The 24,452-nt window shown below is 42.7% G+C and overlaps 1 protein-coding gene across 1 annotated transcript in view; it reads left to right on the forward strand.

The window, feature by feature from the left end:
- NUP210L (nucleoporin 210 like) overlaps nucleotides 1-24,452 on the forward strand; it is a 307,190-nt gene that overhangs the window by 200,312 nt on the left and 82,426 nt on the right. The window contains exons 28-31 of the mRNA XM_086945518.1: nucleotides 1,884-2,042; nucleotides 5,124-5,215; nucleotides 11,691-11,865; nucleotides 15,825-16,000. Of these exons, the coding sequence (XP_086801644.1) occupies nucleotides 1,884-2,042; nucleotides 5,124-5,215; nucleotides 11,691-11,865; nucleotides 15,825-16,000 (602 nt within the window). The remainder of the gene's footprint in view (nucleotides 1-1,883; nucleotides 2,043-5,123; nucleotides 5,216-11,690; nucleotides 11,866-15,824; nucleotides 16,001-24,452) is intronic.

The following is a 24,452-nucleotide window of genomic DNA, read 5'->3' on the forward strand; positions in this document are numbered from 1 at the left end:
ATGAAATGGGCCAATTTTCTCACAGAAAAAGAAAAGTACTCTTAGAGTTCTGGGAGACTACCATTTTAGGTAGAGAAGATTCCAAGGGAAACACATGCGTCTCCAGAGATACTCATTCTGCATGTCCAAATGCCTGTGGTCGAGCAAAGCCTTTTAGCAAATAGCCTAATATAAGACTATGAATGCTGAGTAGGATAATGCCATTGGCAATCCAGGTAAAGTATTAAAGCGTTTCAATTAATAAAATTCCATCTAAAAGTGCCAAAGCTGCCACAAAAGGAGTTTTGCAGCCATTACAGAGCATCTGATGAGTTCGCTTAGTCTACACATGAGCAAGGCACCCAGTACATTTCAAAACAAAACTTTCAGAAGCTTAGGCTTGCACACTGCAGAAGATATGCCATCATATAAAAATCATTCGAAGAGCTCAGGCGTTTCAGAAGGCAAAGAATGCTGCTGCTGTCAGATTGATGTGTGCAACTTTCAAACTTTCAGTGCTCTCCAGTTAGAATGGGGGTCTCACAAATGTAAAGAGCTGCATTACAAAGTACTCCAGAGGCAACAACGTGTTGTCTTTAAGTGTAGGGATTGGTGTCAGTAATATATATTTGAAGTGGCATCCAGACTTTAACCGTTGAAACTCCAGATTTTACACTTAACTAAAGTTGGTTTAACATAAAAGTGGAAAAGGTGCGTAGTAGCCATTTCTGTTACCAAAACAGGTGACCCTAAAAGCACTGGAGGTTGATGAATGTGGGCACACACCTTGCATATCAGATCCGTGTCCTGCTTCATTATGTTTTGCCTAATGGACAGCAGGACTCTGAGGGTGCATAACTGCAACACAGACTCTGTTTAGTCCGAATTATTATCAGGGGGGACAGCTTCTGTTTCGACATTGACTGATATTTTTAAAGGATTCAAATTTGCCTCTTCATTTTTCGTTCCAGCAAACTTCAGTCTATTTCAGTCCACTCATCAGCCAAATATGGCAGACAGTGAAAGACCACTAACAAAAAGTTACCTGATTTAGACCATTCTTCTCCAACAAGTAACTTGTGAGCCACTGGTTCTCTAGCTAGCTGTAAGGTGCTTTCATGTGAGCACCCCAACCTCCTAAATTAGAAGCTTTTGCTAGGTTGAATTAATATATGTATACAAAAACTGAAAAGCATGTATTCAAGATCAAAATTTGTACATCTTCAGAATTAATAAGCTGATGTTTTGAGAAAAATGATAGACTTTGTCAAATATATTTAAAGACGATATTTGAGTGATAAATCATGCAGCATCAGGGAGACTTATGACTCGTATTTCCTTGGTAGCAGGAGTATGACAGGTATGGCTGTTAAGTATTACACATGTGGAGGCATTCCAAAATAATAAAGCCTTTTTTTACATTACTGGTGAAAACACTGCCTAAGGCCCTGCGGTGTTCATTGCTGGTAATCGTGTATGCGGTGGTCGCTAATGTAATCTTGTCTGATATGCTCACTATTACAATAGTAATAAGAGTAGCTTGGGATGATAGTCTTTGACAAAAATAGCTCTTAATACAGAAAAGGTGGGAAACCCCTGATGTAGACATAGATCTTTATGTACATAGGTTACTAATTGAAATGCAGGTGAAGAATACCTTTTGAAGTCCTTGCACATCTGCTGTACTATAAAGAAGGCAATGATGAGCCTCAAGGGCATCCCTGGTTAAAATCGCCAATCCTCTAAAATACCGATGTCCATGGGCACTTGCCTAGTCAAACTCAGGGGTAGTTAACAACAATAGGCAGGGAAAGATCATGGCCAGGCTCTGAGGCCATCCACTAGGTACTACAAGAAATGGGTGTAAGTCAATGTTTGACACTTTGTCTCCTTTCTGTTCTTAGGTCCCCCTGAGTGTTGGCCCAGAGAATAGTTTTTCTGTAGTTCTGCACACCAAGGCAGCTGGCAGGACTGGACTCAAAGTGACAGTGCATCGCCAAAATGTCTCCACAGGGCAGTTCGAGGGAGATGTTTTGGAGCTCTCTGATGAAGTGCAGATACTGGTGAGTTCACCATCCCATGAAGTTCAGATATTGGTGAGTCTAGATACACGTGAGCTAATCACCTCTTGAAGCTAAGTAGTAATGAGTTCATCATCTCATAAACTGCAGTTTCTGTGAGTTCATCATCTCAAAATTAATATAGTGGTCAGTTCATCATCTCAAAGTCAGGATAGTGGTGAGTTCATCATCTCAAAGTCAGGATAGTGGTGAGTTCATCATCTCAAAGTCAAGATAGTGGTGAATTTTATCATCTCAAAGTCAGGATAGTGGTGAGTTCTTCATCTCAAAGTCAGGATAGTGGTGAGTTCTTCATCTCATGAAGTTCAAGTGCTGGTGATTTCATTCTCTCTTGATAGATGAAACAACCCACTTTCTCATGAATGCACTGATTTTTAAAGTACAGACAAGGATGTATTCATTCGTTCATGAAGTGCAGTTGCTAGTGTATGCATTGTCACATAAGGTTTAGATAAGGATCTTTTCATTGGACCATGAAGTGCATTTGTTTATGAATGCAGCACCTCCTGACATACAGATTCAGGTGCCTTCATTGGCTCAAGAACAGTGTATACTGATCAGCCATCAGCTCATGAATCAAGATTGTGATGTGTTCATCGGCCATTGAAGAACAGTTGCTGGTCAAATCCTCTGGAGAAAACTCAGAAAGGCATATCAGCAGAGCACTTGCTTTCCTTCCCTCCCCGTCTTTGAGATAAGAGGTCACCTCCCACATCTGCATTTTTTGGGTGTTGTGGAATCTTAATGTTGTGTTGTATTACTTGGAGGGACCGAAAGAGCAGGCCCTGAGGGTAACAGTAATATCTCACTGGGAGACTAGGCCTATGGAAAGTGGTCCCAGCAAAGGGCACTCTAGGGCATTGACAAATGCAAAGAGCTACATGGGTGACAACAGCATTTGCTGATTAAAGAAGACCACAACACATCAGTTTGGTTGTGGATGTTCTATCCAGGAACTTCTTGTTTGGTGTCAAGACTGTTTACATCCTGTCCTGGAGCTAAACCTCTCCGGGTGGCATCTGAGTAGGCTCTGGATAGAAAATAAATGAGTGGCGAACCTATATGCCCTACTACTGAGTAGCATTCTGTTTTCTTACAGTGATGTCTTTCTCAGACTGACATTTTTGAATGTATAATGTATGACTAAATGAAGAAGGAAAGCAGGGAGTAATTCTTCAAACCACATGCCACTAAAACTTGGAAGGCTAAGAAAGGTGCCACCTTGGAGATAGACATGTTGGGTGTTGGATTCTTGACTGCCAAGAAAGCAGTGCCATTATTACATCTGTCTCTTCTGTTTATGATACTAGCTAATATAGTTTTAAGAAACCTGGTAGCTACACAATGCCTTGATGGGTTTGAAGCACATGTTACCTGACCCATCTCTCTAACATCACTGCTGAGAGATTCCCATCATATGCTCTTCAGGGAAGGATTATCTGCGTCGAAATATCTACCTTCCTTCATGTAAGCTCCATACTGCTACATGAGCAATGAGGCCTTAGTATGCCAGGTACGTTTATGGATTCAGGCACTGCCACTGTAGCCCCTTATCACATTTAAGGTCTGTTTGAAGCTTCTGCATGTATAGAACGCAGCTACTACTCTGAAAAATAGCTCACACCTGCCTTGTGACTTGCGATCATAAGCCTAGCAATATTTTTTGAAGAAAGTCGGGAAAACTTGACTTGCAAGCCCTGGACTACTTGAGTGGATACATACCTCTAGATGAGCAAATATCACCTTTAGGGAACTACCACTGTCTCAGGTTTAAATGTCTCATCAAACTAGCGTTCACAACAATATGTATACTTGAAATAGAAAATTAAAAATTGGGTTCTGAAGCACCCTAATTATACTTTCTTCAGGAGGTCTTTAATTTGTATTTTACATATTTTAAACACAAATAGATTCTTAAAAACAATACTTTCCTTTTTGAACAGCCTGAAGATGCCACCCTAAACACCCATCGGATAGATTATACTACAGTCTACGATGGTTTTGAATCGTAAAAAAATGTTTCCCGGAAAGAGTAGAATAATTAGTTAATGAATTACTAATGTTACCAACAGCATAAGTCATTAGATGTCCCTCTGCCCTTATTGTTGCTAGCTGAGGCTTTCAGAATATATACTTATTTAATATCATGCTGTGAGTGAGGGAGTGTCAGTGCACCGTATACCTGAAGGAATCTTGGTGATAAAACTGCACAAGGATTGGATGTGATCATAGTCAACTAACCTTTAGGGCAGAGAAGAAAGCTCTGTGGTCTGAGATGAACCAAAGGAAGATAAGTGAACGATTCCACAAGTGAGTCAAGATAGAAAACACTTTGCCCTCAAGACGCGATCGCCAGAAATGCAGTACAGTCACCAAAGGTGAAGCTCCAGAATGGAATGGATGAAGGGAAACAGGGTGCTGAAATCTTGAGTGACTAGAACTGGGTCTATGGCCTCAGATGGCCAGCGAGCAAGGCAGAGGGTATTAAACTCAATTCACTGATCAGCAGGAAGGCAACAAAGTCCTCAGCGAGCCTCAGAAACATTATTGAATTTCCATAGGGTAAACATAATCCGACTGCCATGTTCTACACAGCATGCAGTGTTTCGCTTACACTAGATGGAAGCTTCAAGTAACACACATTAGTGTGGACTATTCTGAAGAGTATCCCTGCTATCACTCTCAGGGATCACAGATGTTGAGTTACAAGTGTGAAGATCTTCTTAAGGAGTCTCATTTGATGTTGACAGGTGGCTCTAACTGAGTTTGAATTCCAGAACATTACAGTTACTTTTGTATCCAGATTTCTAGATTTTTCACCTTCGTAACTGGGCAGGGTAGAGAGCCTTCATGAAGTGCAGATGCTTGTAAAAGGCTTATAAAGAAGTGTAGATATTGTAGTGGCAGAGAGTGAAAAATACAGTGCCACACTACTCTACAGAATCAAGGCTTTGCTGGATTCTTGTGTATCGAAGGCAATGTCAGTTCTCTGGACTGATGTTCATTGTATGTTATGTTTTCAAAAAGTGGTCTATTCCTTCATGCCCTTTGTGTCACTTGCAGGTGTTTGAGAAGTTACAGCTGTTCTTGCCCCGGTGCCCAGCTGAGCAGATTCTGATGTCCATGAGCTCGCATCTCAAGCTGCGCACCAACAGGTACAGTAAAGAAACCTGAACTGTATCCCAAATGACAGGGCAGTGGAAGCTCTGAATCCCCTGGAAAGGAAAGACAAGCATCACCAACTGTTAGGAGATGCTGGACTGTTTAGCAAACGTCAGGGAAAGGGGGTTTGTGGAACTGTGCACAAATGGCATATTAACTTTACACCAAAAGGTGGGACCATGAAAGAGTACTGCTAGAAAGAAAAGGAAGGCGTGCCACAAAGGGTAAGTAAATGGGAACTGTACCATGCCTGGTACAGAAAAATGAACTGCCTACTAAGAGGTGGGGAATATTGAATTGTAAACTACACTGTAGACAAAACCATGCCACTGGAATCAAGCTATCCTGGCTGATGAGCGGTGAAACCCCGAAACTGGTCCTAGGATGCTTGTCTCCAGTCCAGGGAGGACCTGGCTTGGCAGTTCGGGCTGGACTATTCCCATTGGGCACAGGGTCAAAACAAATTTACATATGGCTGAGTTCAAACTGGAATGGCGAGCAAAAAAAGATGGATTTAGGCCTAGATCTCTGTACTGGGGTGCATGTATGACGTTGTTCTGCATTCTGTCCATTAATTGTTCTTTTTGCATGTGTCACCCCTGAGTGGGACGGGTATGCCCAGAAGTGGGTCCCATGCTCTCCATGCCACTGGAGTCAAGCTATCCTGGCTGATGAGGGGTGACACCCCAAAACCGTTTCTAGTATGCTTGTTTCCAGTCCAGAGAGGACCTGGCCTGGCAGTTCGGCCTGGACTGTTCCCATTGTGCACAGGGTCAAGACTGTTTTGCCTATGGCTGGGTTCAAACTGGAATGGCATGGGGAGCTAAAAAACGATGGGTTTAGGCCCAGATCTCTGTACTGGGGTGAAAGTATGACATTGTTTTGAATTCTCTCCATCAATTGTTCTTTTTGCATGTAGCCTGCATCAAACACACATTAAGAGTGCCAGTGTTTATTATTTCTATACCTTCTGTAAATTTTCATACATGAAAAGCTTATGATATACCCATTCTATTTCGATAGTGGATTGACCTTAGATTTCTTGTTCTTTTCTTGCCAGTAATGGTATAAAGACCATCATAGGCCTGAAGTCATAGACATCAGCATACCCAGATATTTACTGGTTTCTTAGATGTTTATTTACAACACACAGGAATCCTTATACCTGGGTTCAAATCTTTATATCTTTTGTCCAGACAATCATGGACACTAATCCTTAGAACGTGCCTGTGGTGGTAGCGCATATTCATGCATTTTCTCCCTCTGTATTGATATTGTCTCTTTCCAACACGGCGCCCATGGTAGTCAATCCATCATGCTTGCGTTGGGGACCAGCATAATACAGGTTTTGCGCCGATGGAGATTTCATTTTTTCATCAAATTCCCTCTGCCCGGTAGCGCCCTGATTATTTGATTTGAGAAACCACCCTTCATGGTAAGAGTTTCGCCTAATATCAGTGATAACTAGAAGTATAATATAGGAGTACTGCTTATTGGGAATTACAATTCCAACATGGTGCTGATGTTTTCCGAGGGTGTCAGGTGATCCCGTTTTTTGCTAATTAGATTACGGTATACATTGTCTGCCGCACACATAACCGCGCTGTTCCTACTGACTTCGAGGCTTACGTTGGGAGATTCCATATGAGGAAAACAGGTAAGGCAGACCAAGAGTTTGAGAAAGTTTTACATGCTTTTAAGCTTGTCTTTGAAGGATCTGCTGGTGGGAAATGGCAACCTAGAAGTGTCTATCTTTGTGACATGCTTTATATGTCACAGAGTGCACAGCAGTTTCTCAATGTGATCACCAGATGGGGTGACGCTTGTTATAGGTTTCACATGTGAAGTAGTAAAAGTGAGTGCAGCAGTCTGACTCTTTATGTGACTGCATACATACTAGGAATACTGCCCTAAGGAGTTTAACTAGCATGCTTAGTACACTCTCTAGCCACTACATGGATGAGGGAGCGCCCAGTTAGATCTGGGGCTGAACCACCCGTTACTCCCTTCTTCTGTGCGGGGAGTGTGATGATGATAACACCTTGATTTTAAGTATCCATCAAGGGATACCAATGTAAATATTTTATTGAAGAAAAGACCATGTGTTATTGATACACCGTGTTTTTATTTCTTATCAAGGTACCCCTTGGGTTGAGTGTGCAACCAGCCTCAACAAGGGGTTACTGTTATGTCCACCATCTCCATGAATATTTGGGCCAATTGACGAGAAATTTGCACCGTCAGTGTGGTAAATGTTACCTTTATCAGCCATAGTTCGGATTGTCCCCACAAGTAAGCCAGTGACCATCTCTCGTGTGCTCTTACTGTTTGTCCTTTACAGGCCATTACTGACCACATAGAAATTATTTTAAATATCTCAGCATCGTGCCATAGCCTATTTCATACATGACTGTTAGAAATGGGGGTCTCTCGTTGGCAATGGTTTGCCCCTTGGTCCAAGTAGGGACCCTTCTTCCTAGTCAGGGTAAGGGGGATACACTTCCAAAATAACCCCTGCTCACCCCCTTGGTAGCTTGACACGAGCAGACAAGCTTATCTCAGAGGAAACATGTAAAGCATTTGTGCACACATACAGTTATACATTGAAAACACTACAAATGGACACCACCCCAGTTTTGAAAACAAAGTAATCTTTATCTAAACTAAACAAGATCAAAAACGAAATAAATCCAACATACGATACTTAAAAATATGCACTTTTCAAGAATGACCTTTAAATTCAGTTCCTTGAAGTCGGTAGCTCTATCCGGATTACTGCGGTGCTAAGAACAACAGAATCCAACAGTTGCGTCTGACCGCGCCGGTCAGAGTGAAGGCAGACTCGTAAACAGTACCTCTTTGTTGCAGCCGATCACGTTGGTGCGGGCCGGTTGTGGCAACCATTGCAGTTGTGAGGAAAAGTGTAGCGGTGCAGCGTGGGGTGCCCTCAAGTCTCGGTGCAGGCAGTTGCTCTGTGACGGTCGTCCTGCGGTGACGGTGAGACCAGGGTGGCGATGCAGAGTGAAGGTGGTACTCTTTGGGGTGCTGACAGATCACGGTGCAGGCAACAGAGCCGGTTCTGGGGAGTTGGCGCCGGTCTGTTTGGACTGCTGTGTGGGTGTGGGACAGCGCGGAGCATCGTGAGACTTACTAGCAGTGCCCCCAAGCCACGGTGTAGTCAGGGGTGTCAAAGGATTGTTCAGTGAGACCAGAGTGGTGAAGTGAAGCGAGGCGGTGCCCACAGGTCGCGGTGCACGCAAAGGCGCGGTGGTGGTCATCGTCGTCAGTGAGACCAGAGTTGCGGTGCGAGATGTGGCTGTGTCCTCTGCTTTCCCCCTCTTCGGCAACTAAAACTATGGTTCCAGAGGCGGTACCCAGAAGTCGGTGAAGGCTTTGCGGTCCCTGAAACTTCAGAACAGGAGGCAAGATCTAGTTCAAGCCCTTGGAGTTCTTCAAGCAGAGGACACAGCTCACAGCAAAGTCGTTGTCCTTTCATTGGCAGAAACAGCCACTGAAGGCCAACCCCAGACAGCACACAGCAAAGGGGCAATACTTCTCCTTCAGTTTCTCCATCTCTTCTCCATGGCAAAGGTTCCTCTTGAATTCCAGAAGTGATCTAAAGTTCTGGGGTCTGGGCCCCAATATTTATTCAGCATTTCTCTTTGTTCTCTGAAGCAGAGAGGCCCTGTGTTCAGTCCAAACCAGTTCTGTTATCTCTGGCCCAGCTTCCCAGCAGGAGGTGGAGACAGCATTGTGTAAGGCAGACCAGGCCCATTCAGGTGCAAGGAAAACTCCTCTCCATACTCTAAATGCAGTCCAGGTCTGACTCATCCAGGAAGGGCTGGACACACCTCAACCCCCATCCCCCAGTCGCTGTCTACAGTGAATGCACATCCCCAGCCCCTGTCACTCTAAAGCCAGACAGTCAATCCACAAACCAGCAGAGGCACACAGAATGGCTAAGCAAGAAAATACCCAATCTCTAAAAGCGGTATTTTCAAACATGCAATATAAAAATCATCTTTACTAAAAGATGCATTTTTATTTTCTGAGTTCAGGCATACTAAATTGCATCTTTCTTTCTTGTCCCAATGGGAAGTTATACTTATAAGATGTTATAAGTAAACTCCCATTCTAGCCTATGGGTCAGATAGCCTTTGAACAGGGAAAAACAAAATACACTGTATTTCACTATCAGGACATGTCACACACATCCGTACATGTCTTACCTTTCACAAAGACTTCCCCATGCACACAAGGGTACCTTGGGCCTACCTTATAGGTGACTCACATGTAAGAAAAGGGAAGGCTAGGGCCTGGCAAGTGGGTGCCATTGCCAGGTCGACATGGCAGTGTAAAACTGTGCTCAGACACGGCAGTAGGAGGTCTGAGAACCATTTAAAAGGCTGCTTGTGTGGATGGCACAATCAGTGCTGCAGGCCCACTAGCAGCATTTGAGTTGAAGGCACTGGGCACTCACAGTGCACTGTACTAGGGACTTAGGGGCCGATTCCGATGTAGTTGGGAAGGCTTGAGACGTGTTCCAGAACGTGCAAATCCGATTTGTAGCCTATGTTTTCGACCCCATCTTCACCCATTCTGTACGACCAAGTACGATGCACAGATCTCGTCTGCGTCGACCGAATCGTTTCTGAACCCCATCCTGTCCATACAACTTGTTCGCACCGTTATCGTGCTGTGCAATGGAACCGGATTCCGAACGAGCAAGTACGATGCACGATTCAGACAGCTGTATCTACTCAGTCAACAGCTGTGGGAATGGGACATCGGGACCGTAGCAGACCCCCTACCCCCAGGGTCCTCCGAATCGGTCACAGGGGTGTTGCCCATGGGTCCCCCCAATCCAAGCATGCACAGTGTGGTGGGCACCATGGGTTTCCCGCCACAGCGTGTATGCTTTTCCCCAACCACCCTTTTTTGCTATAGGAGTCTGTGTACGCGTTCGGTATACAGGCTCCCACAGAGTTCAATGGGACTCAGTGCGTACCGAGTCCGTCAGCATACGGATGCATTGTACTTGTTCGGGCGGACTCTCACAGCGCAATTCGCTAGGAAAGCCCTCCATATCAGAGTCGTACAGAGGGCATTCCTAGCGAGATCGTAATCGGCCCCTTAGTAGTAAGTCAAATAAGCCAATCATGGAAACACCAATCCATATTCACAAATTACAATGAGAGCATGTGCACGTTAGCACTGATCAGTAGTGGTAAAGTGCCCAGAGTCATAAAACCAACAAAAACAAATCAGAAACAAGGGGGCCAAAAAGCAAAAAGTCTGTGGATAAACCCACTGAAAAAGCCAGGTCTAACAATGACCTAGATGACTGAGTGTAAAATCAATCATCTCTGGATAGGGGGTCTCTGAGGGTGAATTATGGTGATTTGTTTTTTCGCTTTGGACACTATGTAAGCAACTAGAATGTACGACACTGGTGGACTGGCGAGGTGGCAGTAGTCCTTTATCTGTTCCCTTCTATTTCTTTTTACTTTTCCCACCATGGATGACCTACTTGATATAATTGTCTTTTCACAAGGCTCCCTACCCTTTCTATTTCTCGTGAATCTGTGATGTGTGTTCTAGAGTGCTCATAATATACTTTTTTCTGAAGCCATGCTCCAATTAAAATGTGCTGGTGACCCATATGTTTCCATTTTGTAATAGAGATCCCCTGCTTGTTGGATTGGGTGTATTAAAAATATTCAAAGGAGGATCAGGTCCTAAAGAATGTGGCTTAAAGTGAATATGTTCTGTGTTCTACCAAAATGTGCGTTGACCAATTTTCCCAACATATCCAATTCATGTTGCACCCGTGTAAGGCTAAAGAAGAGTGGCCTCCTTTGCTGTCGATTCAAGATTTTTTTGCTGGGAGTTGTATGATTTGTATGTATGGAGGTCATGGGAATGTGGTATGAATCATATATTGTGACTGCTGAGTGGGGTGAATCTGTTGCATATTGGGATTTATGATTTGTGTATTTATTGGAGTACCCTCTGTAAATCCTTGCATCAGTTTTAAGCACGTATTTATGAGAACATCTTTTGTGAAAATGATAGCAAGAGAAATTGTTTAAATAATAAAATATGTAAAATGAAGCACATCTATAAATACATTTGTCTGGGGTATTTTCCACATTGGATTAAGTCCATGAATGAATGTAGGTTAAGCTGGAACGTTGTTATTGATTACTATTGTTTTTCCCCCTTTCCAGACCCTTAAATCATATCTTTGGGGGGTACCCTTCTGTGTGAGTGAGTATGTGGGACAATACGAAGGACGAGGTTTGTGGTTGAGTGAGAGCAGTCACTGCAAGCTGAAGTGGACCACTCTTGAGTGGCAGATATTTGGGGCAGTCCATGAGGGCTGGATATACTTGGCAGTCCACATGGATGAGTGTGTGACTTTGTGTGCAAAACAAATAATGGTGTTTTGATCTCAATATATTACAGAGAAGGTGCAGCCTTTATTAGCTCCAGAGTTTTGCAGTGCTTCCCCAATTCGTCAGTGCTTGAAGAGGGCAGTCAGGGCATATTGACAGCTGGCGCCATCAGTGGTACAGCTGTGCTGGAAGTGACATCGCTGGAGCCCTTCGGAGTCAACCAGTCCACCATCACTGGAGTACGGGTGAGTCCGCAGTGAAGTAATGCTATGAATCGACATGGGATTGCTGGTTAGAAAATGCTTGATTGCCAGAAATTGTGAACGGGTTGGGGGCAGATCTCAATAGCCAAATCGGGACAGTCAATCAGAGAGAGCAATCGTGGCAGACTTGTGGGGGGTCGGCACATAGTCACAAACAGACTTTGGGGCTAGGTTTGGCCAAATAATTGATTCCTCTTGACATTGTCAGGCCAAATCCAGGCCCAGTGAAGAGACTGTGTTGGACTTTAGGAGCAGATGATAGAGAAAGCCATGGCTAAGGGATGTACCTAGTAGTAAACACAGCTGTGGCCAGACCTGGGTAAATGGAGAACGGGTTCTGCCATGGTTAAACTAGGATGGCCATGGAGAAAGCACAGCCACTGTTAGAGTCTGAGAAAATGTACTTCTTCTCATGCTATTGCCTGGAGCCCCAAATGCTGTTTGATTATCAGATCCTACAGGTGATAAGATCAGGCATGGTATGGGAGAGTAAACCAGGTGTATGTCAGAACAATCAGTACGATGCAGAGTAGCATTTGCATAAAGAGCATTACGCATGTCACAAATAACACCAATATTAGGTACCATTGTTGCACAGGGAGGAAAACGTAAGGGTATGTGTTGTGGATGAACCTGGAGTAGGAAACACTGGTAAGTAGAAAAAGGTCACTTGGGAGAGTTTTACAGGTTAGTGCCTGATAGGCTAGAATATTCGGTTGCTTTAATTTGGAGACCCACAGCCTTAGAATGTTATGGTTGCATAAAACATGTAGCTCAACCCATTCAGACATGTGAATGGGCAGTCCTTTCATAGTATTGTACTGTAAAACAGCTGCATTAGCTTTTAAAGAGCTTAAAAACTTTAAATGCGCATGTCAGAACAGTACGGAGACGCCACATTGCTAATCCTGCTCTTATGGTTGCCACGGGGTCGGGTAATTCCAAGTTGCAGGATTCAATCAGAAAACGAGAGTTACTGCTTGAATTAGCGTTTTGCGCTGCATGTTTTTTTCTGATTTGAAGATTCCCCCCACACACATTTGCCAGGTTTTTCCAGAAGTAACACTCACAAGGAAAACATCTCTGCACATAGAAGCCAACATTTCACATTTAAGGTGAAGTATCATGACTTTGAAATCCAAAAATTACTTTATTTTAGTTTTCTTCCTCTACTTCAATGCAAGTTTTTGAAGGGAAATGCAACTTTCCAGATCTTTTTTTTAAGTAAATCTCCCTCTTATCTTTGGCAAATATTGACATGTATGTCTGCAGTGAACTCGGCGGAGATTGGTAGGTGCATCCACGCGGTCACGGGCTGATTAAGCTACACCTGAAGGCTTAACCCCGTTGAACTGACCCGCCGAGCACTCATGTGGCTCTTAGACCCTGACCATTAGGCATAGGACTTTCCACTAAGGTAAAATACACCTACACCACATACATGACACTGGCATGTTGTTGAGTTCTTTTATTATTCTTTCACCCCTACAAGGTCCTGATGAATCGCAGGCGATTAACCTAAGTGCGAGAAACATGTTGACCAATTGTTTTTCAAGGCTTTTCTAGGGTCACTCTACCTAACGTGGTGACACCTAGCGAGCCCTTTTTCACAGTTTTTTAATTGTAGTAGGGGGACCTCCAGAATAAAGTTGTTTCCGGCACCCCTTGCTGCATTTTAATCACTACACCAAGCCTACCTGCTATCCTACCCACACACCCGCACTTCATCATAGGGCAGTTGGATACAAAAGATCTCCGCTAAAGAGCCCCTCTTCGAGGTGAGCCCGTCGGGGATTGCACCGCCGGCCCGACGAGGAGCAACCGCCAATGATGAAGCATGACACCCTTTTGGGTGTGTGAGGCAAATACATCCAACAAAATGGATGCCCAAAGGTGTACTACTCACACCTTCGGTCACGTCAGCTTTACCTAACTTTCCCCTCCTTTTAGGAACAGTGCAGCAACCCCTTTTGTTGAACTGCAGTGCATTGTTCCCACACAACTTAGAATCCAGGTTTGGCCTTAAACACTTTTGTGGCTGAATTTACATCACCATAAATTCTGTAACGAGGCTCCAATTTGCTCAAAGCCTGATGAAAGTTGCTTCTTGGCATTTTATTCCTGAGAAAAGGAGGGTAGTTCATTTAGAGTCCTTATTTAGTGTCCTCTAAATGTCTAGAAGGAACTTCAGAGTTGTGTATTTGCCTCTAAAGATAACTGACTGATGTTTGTTAAGATAGGTAAGATGTGGTGATAAATTCTTGTTATCTGGATACATTCAAGCGGGCTAGCATGACAAATGAGTTGCTTCTTAGAATTATGTTGCCAGCTTTAAGGAAAGCAATTTTCATGGTATGGACGACCTCACTGATGTCATTTAAGTAAATAATGTACTAGCTAATTTTAAATTAAGACCAGTCAAATGTTTTTGATTAATCAATGTTAATTAGAAATTTGAGTCCACAAAATAACAAAATATAAACAGAAGTTAATGTATGATATACCATATTTCTAAAGAAAACATTTAGCCATCATTATCAAAACACTAATTTAATACCAATAACAGATATGGTATTGAAACTTTAAGTGCAAAGTATGCTGAAAGCAAAGCATTTTTAAACAATTGGTCGTTATTATAAGCTGGCAGTAATAAGTTGTAGAAAGTGATATATTAGATGCGCAGTGTCCCTTTGTAGAATTGTGTACAAAGATTTTATTATAAAGTTTACCTATGGGATCCGGGTCAGGTTCATATCTTCCAGTCTTCTGATTCCACATGTTGGGCATGTTTATTCTCCCCAATGTAAATGTAAATGTGTGTGTCTTGTAAAGCGCACTGCTACCCGGAGGCGTCCTGGCGCTATAGACCGCTGGGGAACCTGTCCTGGCTTTCCCTGTGAGATGTTCCCTACTGGGTATCTCCAAGGTGAAACCAGGCATCCCCGGCGTATGTGGGGGGCCGTTGTGGAGATGAGGCAAGCTAATGCCCAGAGTTGCCGAGTGTGATCCCTGGTTAGAGTAGGCACCGAGGCGAGAATTATCGAGTCCTTTGACCCTGGTTCATGACCCTGCCGCGTCGGGAATTGAACCCTGGTCCCGGGCCGTCCTCTGCTTCCAGGTCTGCCGCCTCTAACCAGTGAGCCACACCACTCCATGTTTGTCCTTCTACTTTTTCATGGAGCTTTGTTTCATAAGTACTACATGTGGTCTTCTTGGTGATCATCAAGGGCCATGTGGACCTGGTTACAACCTATTCTTTGTTCAAGAGACACCCATCACTTGCATCAGACAAGTTGGTATTCCCTTGGAAGGCCTTCCAGCCTGATCCTCATGGTTGTATTCGTATGTGCCAGCTCCTTGAGTGCTATTCATCTGGCATTCTGCCATTGGATATTCCTTTGCATGAGGCACTATGGTTAGCACTATTTTCAGATATAGCTACTGCATTGAACTTCCACACTCCTCTGTGGGAAAACTATATTCATCAGTTAACATTCAGTATGTTCAAAGATGCAAAGGTGCAGAGGGGGCAAACCCAAGAGCAAAGTCATTGTCAGGCAGCTAGTGGCAAGTGATTACACCATTTAATTTATTTCTAGACTACATTAGGTTTTTAAACATTGACCAAGAATCATCCTTCTTTGCCACACCTACTATCAGCTGGACTTAATAGTTCCAGACACTCCCTAAACTGGATGCTAAACTCTGAGGGGAACCCATCCCAAGAACCACTCTTGGAACTCCATTCCAATGCAGTGTTTTGACCTGACTTTCCTGTTGTCCTCAGTGGCTTGACTTAGGGGTAGGCCGTAATGGAGAAAAAAAATCTTCAAATTTACTGAGAGTGTAATACTAAAGTGGAAAGAGTCATGTGCACAGGTGACTACCGGTGGTCTCTACCCTTAGTGTGTTTCTTTCTTTTCTTTCTTTGCTTCATGCAGGTGGCCCCAGTGTCCTACCTGAGAATCAGCACCAGTCCCAGATTGCACACGGTCAATGGGGCTCTCTTGACAGCCTTTCCTCTGGGCATGGCTCTGACCTTCACAATTCACTTCTATGACGGCATTGGAGAAATGTTTCATGCTCAGAACACTCGCCTTCACTTGGCCACAAACAGGTAAGGCCTCTGATTGATGAGTCCAGCAGCCTAGTGAGTCTTTCTTGTTGGCTATCAAAAACGTTATTGTTTCCGAGAAGATGAGCACTGGTAGCTGGACTTGGAGAATGAGGACAAATTCCTAAAGATTTTGTTGTGATTTAATCGGAGTACCCTCTGCTTGCTTAAAAATGTGTGGAATAAGCCATGAATATCCCTGGCTTACTCCTGGAATTCAGGAGTACTGTGAAAGTAAGTCACAATTCTACTTTGACACTGACCCTGGAAGATTAGTTACCCCAGATCAAGAAAGGCTACTGTATGCTTTGGGGAATAGCTGCTGATTTAAGGACATACAGTTTCAGGTTCAGAGTACTTAGTCAATACATATGAAAAGAGATTTTCAAAAGGCAAATTACTTGATTTACAAACAAAATAGTAAATCTGCACTCATACTAGTACTTTTTAAGTTTCATAGACTTTTTAAGTTTCATAGGCTCACAGTATGTGCAAAAAGCTGGACAAGTGGTAGTTTCCATTTTTACTACTGGGAAATTACACTATTTTGACATTTCATCAGCGCTGAATTGTGTACGTAGTATAGTCAGCAGTGGGGAAACGCAGCCCACCTATGCAATTGCACATTTTTTAAATAGTTTTTTTTCTATGGGGCAAAAAATGTACCCATTGAAAAAACTTCCACTGAACCTCCCTGGCTGGAGTTTGGATGTGTGCCCTTCACCTTTGCCATTTCCATGGTGGGAAAGGGTCAGAAAGACGTTTGTAAATGCCCAGCAACTCATGACTATGTGGGCATTCACAAATTCTAAGGCAAATCATGTCTTGATCCTCACACTGCCTCGCTTCTTTTTCTTTACTACCCATGTATTATTGTTTGGCAGTAGTAAATGCCTTTATACATGCTAGGTATCCTTTTGTGGATCAAACCCACAATCCCGACAGAATGACCAAAAAGAAAGATGACAGGTGAAGCCAGTGTCAACGATGTCTCTAGCACTGTAGTTCATGGTGGGTCTATGAGTAGATGTGGCATTTGCTAGGAAAACTTTAATTTCAGTTTATCTGAAGAAACGTAAGAAACAGGAAGCCATTTTTAGGGCTGTTCCCAGGTAGAGGATCCTCAATTAAGGTTTCTGCAAAATAATCAGTGCAGCAGATGCGCTAGGTGCCTAATTCTGACCCTGTTGACCAAGAAAGTGATGATGGACTTGGCCCATATAAGTTATATATTTTCTTTTCATTTTCTTTCCCTGCGCATCACTTTCAACCTAATATTTCTAAAGAAGGGTCTATTATTGTGAGTTTGGAAAGCTGAAAATTATTGATTACAAACCATTGCTATTAGGTTAGACAAGCTATATGTAACAGACTAAAAGTTTGGTATTTATTCTTGTGTTAAGCCACAGGAGAAAAATAATTATGCCATTTGGATAAGAAACTTGGGAAGTCTCTGATCCAGCAGAAGGCCATGGTTGAACAATTCACTAAACCAAGTATTTCAATGGGGCTCATACACATTTACCCAAGTGTTCATTCACACTCCCTGACCAATCTGCTGGGGATCAACTTTTATAATTCCCTTAAATTCTGATTAGTAAATTCCCTGTAGCCACAAAAATGTTTAAATTAACATTTCAATGCCTAACTAATCTTCACAAATCAACACTCTTTTCTCTTGTCGATGGGCCATTAGCTGAGTTAGTTGATGGTGATATTATCAACTATTTAACTAATCCACACATCTCAGTGAATAACCACAGACTATTGGTAAGATTCATAAGCTTTATCTGAGATTTCAGCCATAAATTGAATGCTCATATTACAGATTCACAGTGCAAAACTCCATCATTCTTTACATGGGAGAGAAACATTCATTTAGCAAGAACATTCATTAACACATAATTCATTCAACAAAATCAAATGCAAAAAGAGTGGATAGGTGTAGAGACAAAAAGTCATATAATAAAGAACATTTGCAAAGAAATATGCACAATTGAGACAGACTGATAATTACCTAATGAAATACTGAAAACCACCCCTCTGGCCAAAGGATTGGTGGGGGCCCCCTGAATTAGGGCCAGGAGACAAAGACTATAGGACAGGATCAGGACAGGACAAATACATACTAGACTTCTCTATAATCCTGTTTCACCAGGGCGCATCCCTCTCTTACACTCTCTCCCTCCTCGATGTTCTTCCGGAATCTTCAAATCTAATCAGGCTGTCGTTTGGATCTAAATCTTCCCAGTCAGCTCTCTTTTTTTTCTTCTAGCAGCTCTCGCCTCTCTCTCCCTCTCTCTCAGCATCGATGTGTGTCTTACTAACTTAAGTCATCTAGTTATCGTCTTTATTTCTAGAGGCCCCCCCTCTTCACAGTTGCAAATATTAATGAAATACTGAATATGATCGGACGGGGCCAGAGGAGTTTTATCACACCACGCTGACATATTAATTTTGATTAAAGTTCTTATTGTCCTGCAAAACATTCCCCTTTAGCTCATTCACAACTTTAATTCTTATACATATATTGTTGCAATATTTATTAACATCTAATACAGGCTCCATTGACAAAGGATACACATCTCCTTTTTCTCACGTTTTCTGTCCTTTCTCTTTGGCAGCCAGTCAACTTGGCGGTCATTAGGTCACATGGCGAATCCACTGAGCATGCGCGGCTCTCTATCATCCGTCGCCATTTTTCTTTCGGTCATGTGTGATAGCATGCCCAAATGCACACTATCATAAAAAGATGTTAATTTCTCAAATAAATAGTTCTCACTGTTCACCACCCACTTCTGCTCTATCCCATGTTATTATTATTCTCTTGAGCAAAAGCATTAACAATAGCAGCTTTCTTTTGAGTTCAAGCAAGCAGATGCCGGTCATGCAGTGCCTCAAGACCGCATATTAGTCCTTCTTGCGCATGCGTGAGAGTTTCCCCTTCTCAAAGCGAGTTAGTCACGTTACTTCTACGTAGTTCAGGTTTGCACATGCGCAAAGCATTTTTCCAAGTTAAAGCGAGTTTTAGTTGTGTTGCATTTATTCCACGTTAATTAAACATGTGTAAAGCTTTTCTCCCATGTGTCAGTGTCTGATGTATATTAGTTTCGTCTTATTCCACAGTTTGTAAATGGTTAGTAAAAGTTAATGAGGGATTTCTCAGAGTAAGTTTCGTTTTCTTGAATCCTTGCTCCATCGATCCCCCCCTCTGATGGCATTTTTGAGCCATCATAAAATACCCATCATTACCAAGAGCCAACTTGATTTATCTAATTTTAGTATCTTCCTCTCTTTCTACAAGTCCTTTAATGTTTAATTCTTTCATTTTATAATATATAGACTTCCTTTCATTTCTTCTAACTCTGTTTCTTCCCTTTTTCTCTTTCTTCCCATTCTCCTATGCTTTGTTTCAGTCACTACTCTTGTTCTCATTTTACCCTTGCAGCACTCATAGGTCATCATTATCTTCAGAATTACTAATGCTATTGAGATCACAGGGATTAATATTTTCCCTAATAGACTACTCCCAAAATTAGAAAACCAACTACCTGTAGTGGAAATACTTTTGCTGAGTCTTTCCCAAACACTGTCAACCTCAAGTTGGGTCAAATCTTCATGCATCTTTGTAATATTCTTAATATATCCCTCAATTCCTTTACTTTTGTCTGGGATATATGTACAGCAGTGCTGAATTGTCAACATGCCACAGACTCCACCCTCTTTTTCCAATAATATATCAAGGGCAAGTCGATTTCGCAAAACCGTAGATCTAATTGCATCCGTTTTGGTGTTGATCATTAAGAATCCTCCAGCAGTGTCTGTTGATAGATAATCAACTACTGTTGACAACTGACGTATCTTATGTGAGTTCAGTACGATTCCAACTGACGTTATCAGTGCACCAAATATATCACCTACTATTTCTGAAAAACTTGCTCTTTTACTTTGTTTTAGTTCTTGACTTACTTCATTGATTCTGTTGTTTTTATCTATGTGATAAACTTGTGTAAATACTATTCCAAAGTAACAGCTACTATACCATCATGCAGGTAACCTATATTATGCATTTTTACCACACATGTAGTAAATCCCTAGAAAAACAGGATCAGCTCACCCTTTTAGTCCCCATCCCCCCATGATTAGGAAGGCATGTTCACATTCACTGGAACCAATGAAGATACTGTTATAATCTGTTTTTAGTCTATGTAGACAGAATTTTACCAATTTTGACAAATCGAGGGACATTGCATTATGAGTCACGCCTTTCTTATAGTCCCCCACCTGATTAGCCAATGGCGGTGCATGTGACTTCTTGTCAACAGCTTTCCTTTGGAAATCCTGCCTTCTCTTCTCTACTAAATTTAGAAAATCTTTCTCTTCATCACGCAAAAGGCATGTTAAATTATTTTAATGAGCATATGCTATATATATTGGGTTAGCCGTTGAACTCTGCATCTTTACTACTAAGCACTGGATTCATATTTCTTCGAATAGGGATTTCTGAAAAGACCAAATCCATATTTGAATAATCATACTGCAACTTGCCTGTTACATGAAACAGACTAGATACAACACTACACAACACACCATATGTTAAATGGAGATGGTGATATGTCACCCCCTCCGAGACAAACGTAGGTAATTTCATGCAAACAAAACAATCACTCACATCCATTGTATCAACATATTGATAAAGGAGTTTAGTAAATACATTTAACTTCGAATCACTATTTGATTTATCATGATGATACATGCTCTCATCTGTTTGCTCTAACTTGGTAGTAGTAGTTCCATCTGATAGAGACTACTAGCCGCAGATTCCTTATTGTAGAATTATCCCTAGGCGTGAGACTGGATCCGGAAATTTTTTGCCACAGCGTCCCTGCGCGCCGGGGGCGGTGCAACGCGACCTCGCCCTGACGTCGGCCACGGACGTGACGTCAGCGAGGTCACATAAGCCCCTCCCCGGCGAGCTGACGCCAGTTTCCTTCGTTTTCTCACTGTTTGTAATTTCGGGGTGTCTCGTTTATCACCATACAAGGGAATAACAGGACCAACTGTTACTGGTACTGTCAATGCTTCAGCATTCAAACCTAACTGATTTATTTTCTGAAATATTTCTTCTTTTATTTTATTCAATGCATCTCTTTCTTTTTCGTGTGATACTCGGGTAACTGTTGAATCATATAGAACCTGTGGAACTAAGGGAGCTCCCATCATTGGCGCACTTGGGGGCCCATTAGGATGGCGGGCGGATTGCCCACCCAAGGCTGGCGGTAGCCACCGCTGGCCTAGCGGGGGCAATCCTTCCATCTGCACAGAAAAGACCCCCCGCCACATTAGGATGGCTGGGGGTCCGTGGCAGACGGAAAGACCGTCCGCCACTTTTCCGCCTCAGTCGCCTTGTGACCAGGGCAGAAAAGGTTTAATATGGTGGCGGTGTCTATCAGACACCGACAGCCATATGAGGATGGGCCAAAACAGATGCCTTTCTGTGGCGGCAATGCCGCCATGGAAAGGCAGGCGATCTTCACTTTGGGGGCCCCCTGCGGCCCCCATGGTGAAGGCGAGGTGGGTGGGTGCACAAGGGGGGTACCTGTGGTACCCCCCCTGCATTTGCATACGCGCGGTGCCTGCCGCTTTGTGTATGCAAATGCACACATGTATTTTTAGCATTGTCGCGGGCGGTGCTGAGAGCACAGCCCGCCACAATATTAAAAAGGCAGGATGCGCCCGCCACTGTGCCGGGCGCATTCTAATACCCCCAACGGGACCCCGCCCTTATGGCGGGCGGTCCCAATATCCGATAGGATGGCGGGCAGACTAAGTCCGCCCGTCATCTTAATGACCCCTCTTGTTTGCAGAACCAAAAAACCTGTTTACAACATATTGGGCAAAAGGTGACAACTGTCATCGGCAAACACAGTTACTCATGAATACATAGATTTATAACATATTAAATACCTCTGCACACCTATGATACATTGGGAGCACATGTGTTTTGTGAATACTTACACCTATTAGCTGGACACAGGCTGTACAAAATTAGGTAGAAAAGTAATATGGTAGTTACCAGCCACTATGTGAACTAAAAAACAAACCACCAAACTAATTGGATGATGTCATCAATGATGCAATTTGAGAAGTCATCAGTGATGTCATAAATGATGTCATAGAATATGTCATGAGTGATGTAATATGTGAGGTAATACGGCGTGCATGGCAGGGCGCAAGTTATAGTTAGCTTTGGTAACTATAACTAGTGAATTTCTGTTGTTTGAGTTCAAAACATTTACGTTCTCAGTGAGATATTCACCTAACTATAACGTCACTTTAACCTTTGTTTTTTTTTCAGTTGATTTATACGGCTTTTGTTTTTTTAAACAAAAACAGATCTTTTTATCACACCTAACTATAACGCTATTTAACCTTTGTTTCTTTCAGTGGATTTCAGGTTTTTTGTAAGGTAATATTTTATTACCATTTGTAAAGCCACCCCGAGCTGTGCTTGGTATTTGATCGTGTGCAGCGGGCGGGGGGTTTGGCTGCATGCCAGGCCCAGCAGCAAACCCCCCACAGGAAGCTAACCCCATGCTGTGCACTACTTTTGGCTATGTGCAGTAGGAGGTTGAGAAACCAGATCCTGTGGCCAACCCACCCAGAAGCAGCCAACCCCCTCGCAGGCAGCCAACCCCACGCTGCACATGGCCTTTTATTATGAGGTGCATGGGGTGGCCTTAGGTCCTTTCTTCCAACTCCCTGAATGCAGCCAATCCCGTGCTGCGCATGGCGTTTGCTAGGTGAAGAGACAGAATATCATTTCAAAAATATCGACTTGCACAAATATTGAGTTAAACATATTGTGGGTCAGAAATATCGATATGCAGATTCTCAGGGTCAAGAATATCGAATTTAGGGAAGTAATATCGATGTTAAAAATATCGAAGTGTTTAATACCTTTTTGCAAAAATATAGTTGTTAAAAATATCGTTTGTTTATTAATGTTATGTATTTTAGTATTTATTTCATATGTATGTGTTGTATTTTTTTGTATAAGAATTGTTTGTATTTTTAATATATGTACATTTTTAGTAGGTATTAAAAAAAAAGTATTTGAATTTTGCATTTTTAGTTCCGTAGCGGGTTCTGGGTTTATAGGGGAATAGGGTGGGAAGTAATTTAACTATATTAAATGTATTGATTATTTATTAATATTTGTTTAATTGAGATGTTATGATGTTAAATATGTAAAGTAATTTAATATTAATTAATAATTGGTTGTAAGGGGGGGTGGCTTGCACGCCGGAGAGCGAGAACTACTTTCCCGTGAGTTCTGCGGCGGACTAAATCCTCGAATGCCGTAGAGCCGCTTAAACCAACTTTTCGAACATCTTGTGGATATGTAGGAGCGGCGGAAGATGTCCAGAACACCTGGAGACCGCTGTGAGTTGCCGCTATGCCGCATTTCGACACTTATGGACGGCGGTAATATTTCTTCAGTTTTTTGACTCGGGCGGCCGCCATTTTGCGCCGCCGAGTCCGCGTTTTCTTTTTTGCTACTTTATGAATCATCTACTGTGCTTTTCGCCACTGCTGTGTTAAATGCCTCATCCTATTTACAGCCTGGCCGCGCTGCCGTTTACTGACACTGGGGCATATCCTCTGTTGTTTCCTGCAGTCTGTATGCTGTTTTTCAAGATTATGCCTCTCTCCTCTTGCTTGTGTGAGGATTCACGGCCGCCATTTTAGGTTCCATGACTCGTGGTGTACATTTGCCTTTCTCCTGCCTCTCCTGCTGCAATTGTTACTCGAAGTGAAGCATGCCACATTATTTTGCCATTAACTTACGCTGACTTTGTTGACGATGCTTTTGGGGATTTCTGCTCCATTTAATTCCTTGGTTGGATATCTCTGCGTGTTCTCTCAGTTTTAGCTCATTCGACGTTGACTCCAGCTCTTTGCGCACACGTAATTTATTTTCTACTGCCCAACGTGCTAGTTTTGCATATACTTCTAGCTACTTTTCTTTTTGATACTGTGGAGGGCACAACAGCAGTATAGGTATTTACTGGGTATAAGTAGTGTGTGCCACTGATACCTGATATTGCCTTCCTTTGGGCACATTCACTCGCTAACAACATGGCGCATGACTCATCAACCCCAAAGCTATCTCATACAGGTACTTAGCCTAAAAGACCTAAAAATGACCCGCCTTCTCCCATTCAGTCTTCCTCAAACCCAATTCTAGACTCCATTTTAGAGGAGGTTCGAGGTCTTCAGCCGTTCATGACTGCCACCAATGAAAAGCTTAAGCAGATTGAGGGACGATGGGTTATTATGGAGGGCAAAGTTTTGAATTTGGAGCAACGTGTAAGTGATATCCAGGATGCCTCTGCCAAAATACCTATGCTGGAACAAGAGATCCACAAACTGAAACTACATACTGAGGATC

This window comes from Lissotriton vulgaris, chromosome 12, assembly GCF_964263255.1.
Source record: "Lissotriton vulgaris chromosome 12, aLisVul1.2, whole genome shotgun sequence".
NCBI classification, from domain to species: domain Eukaryota; kingdom Metazoa; phylum Chordata; class Amphibia; order Caudata; family Salamandridae; genus Lissotriton; species Lissotriton vulgaris.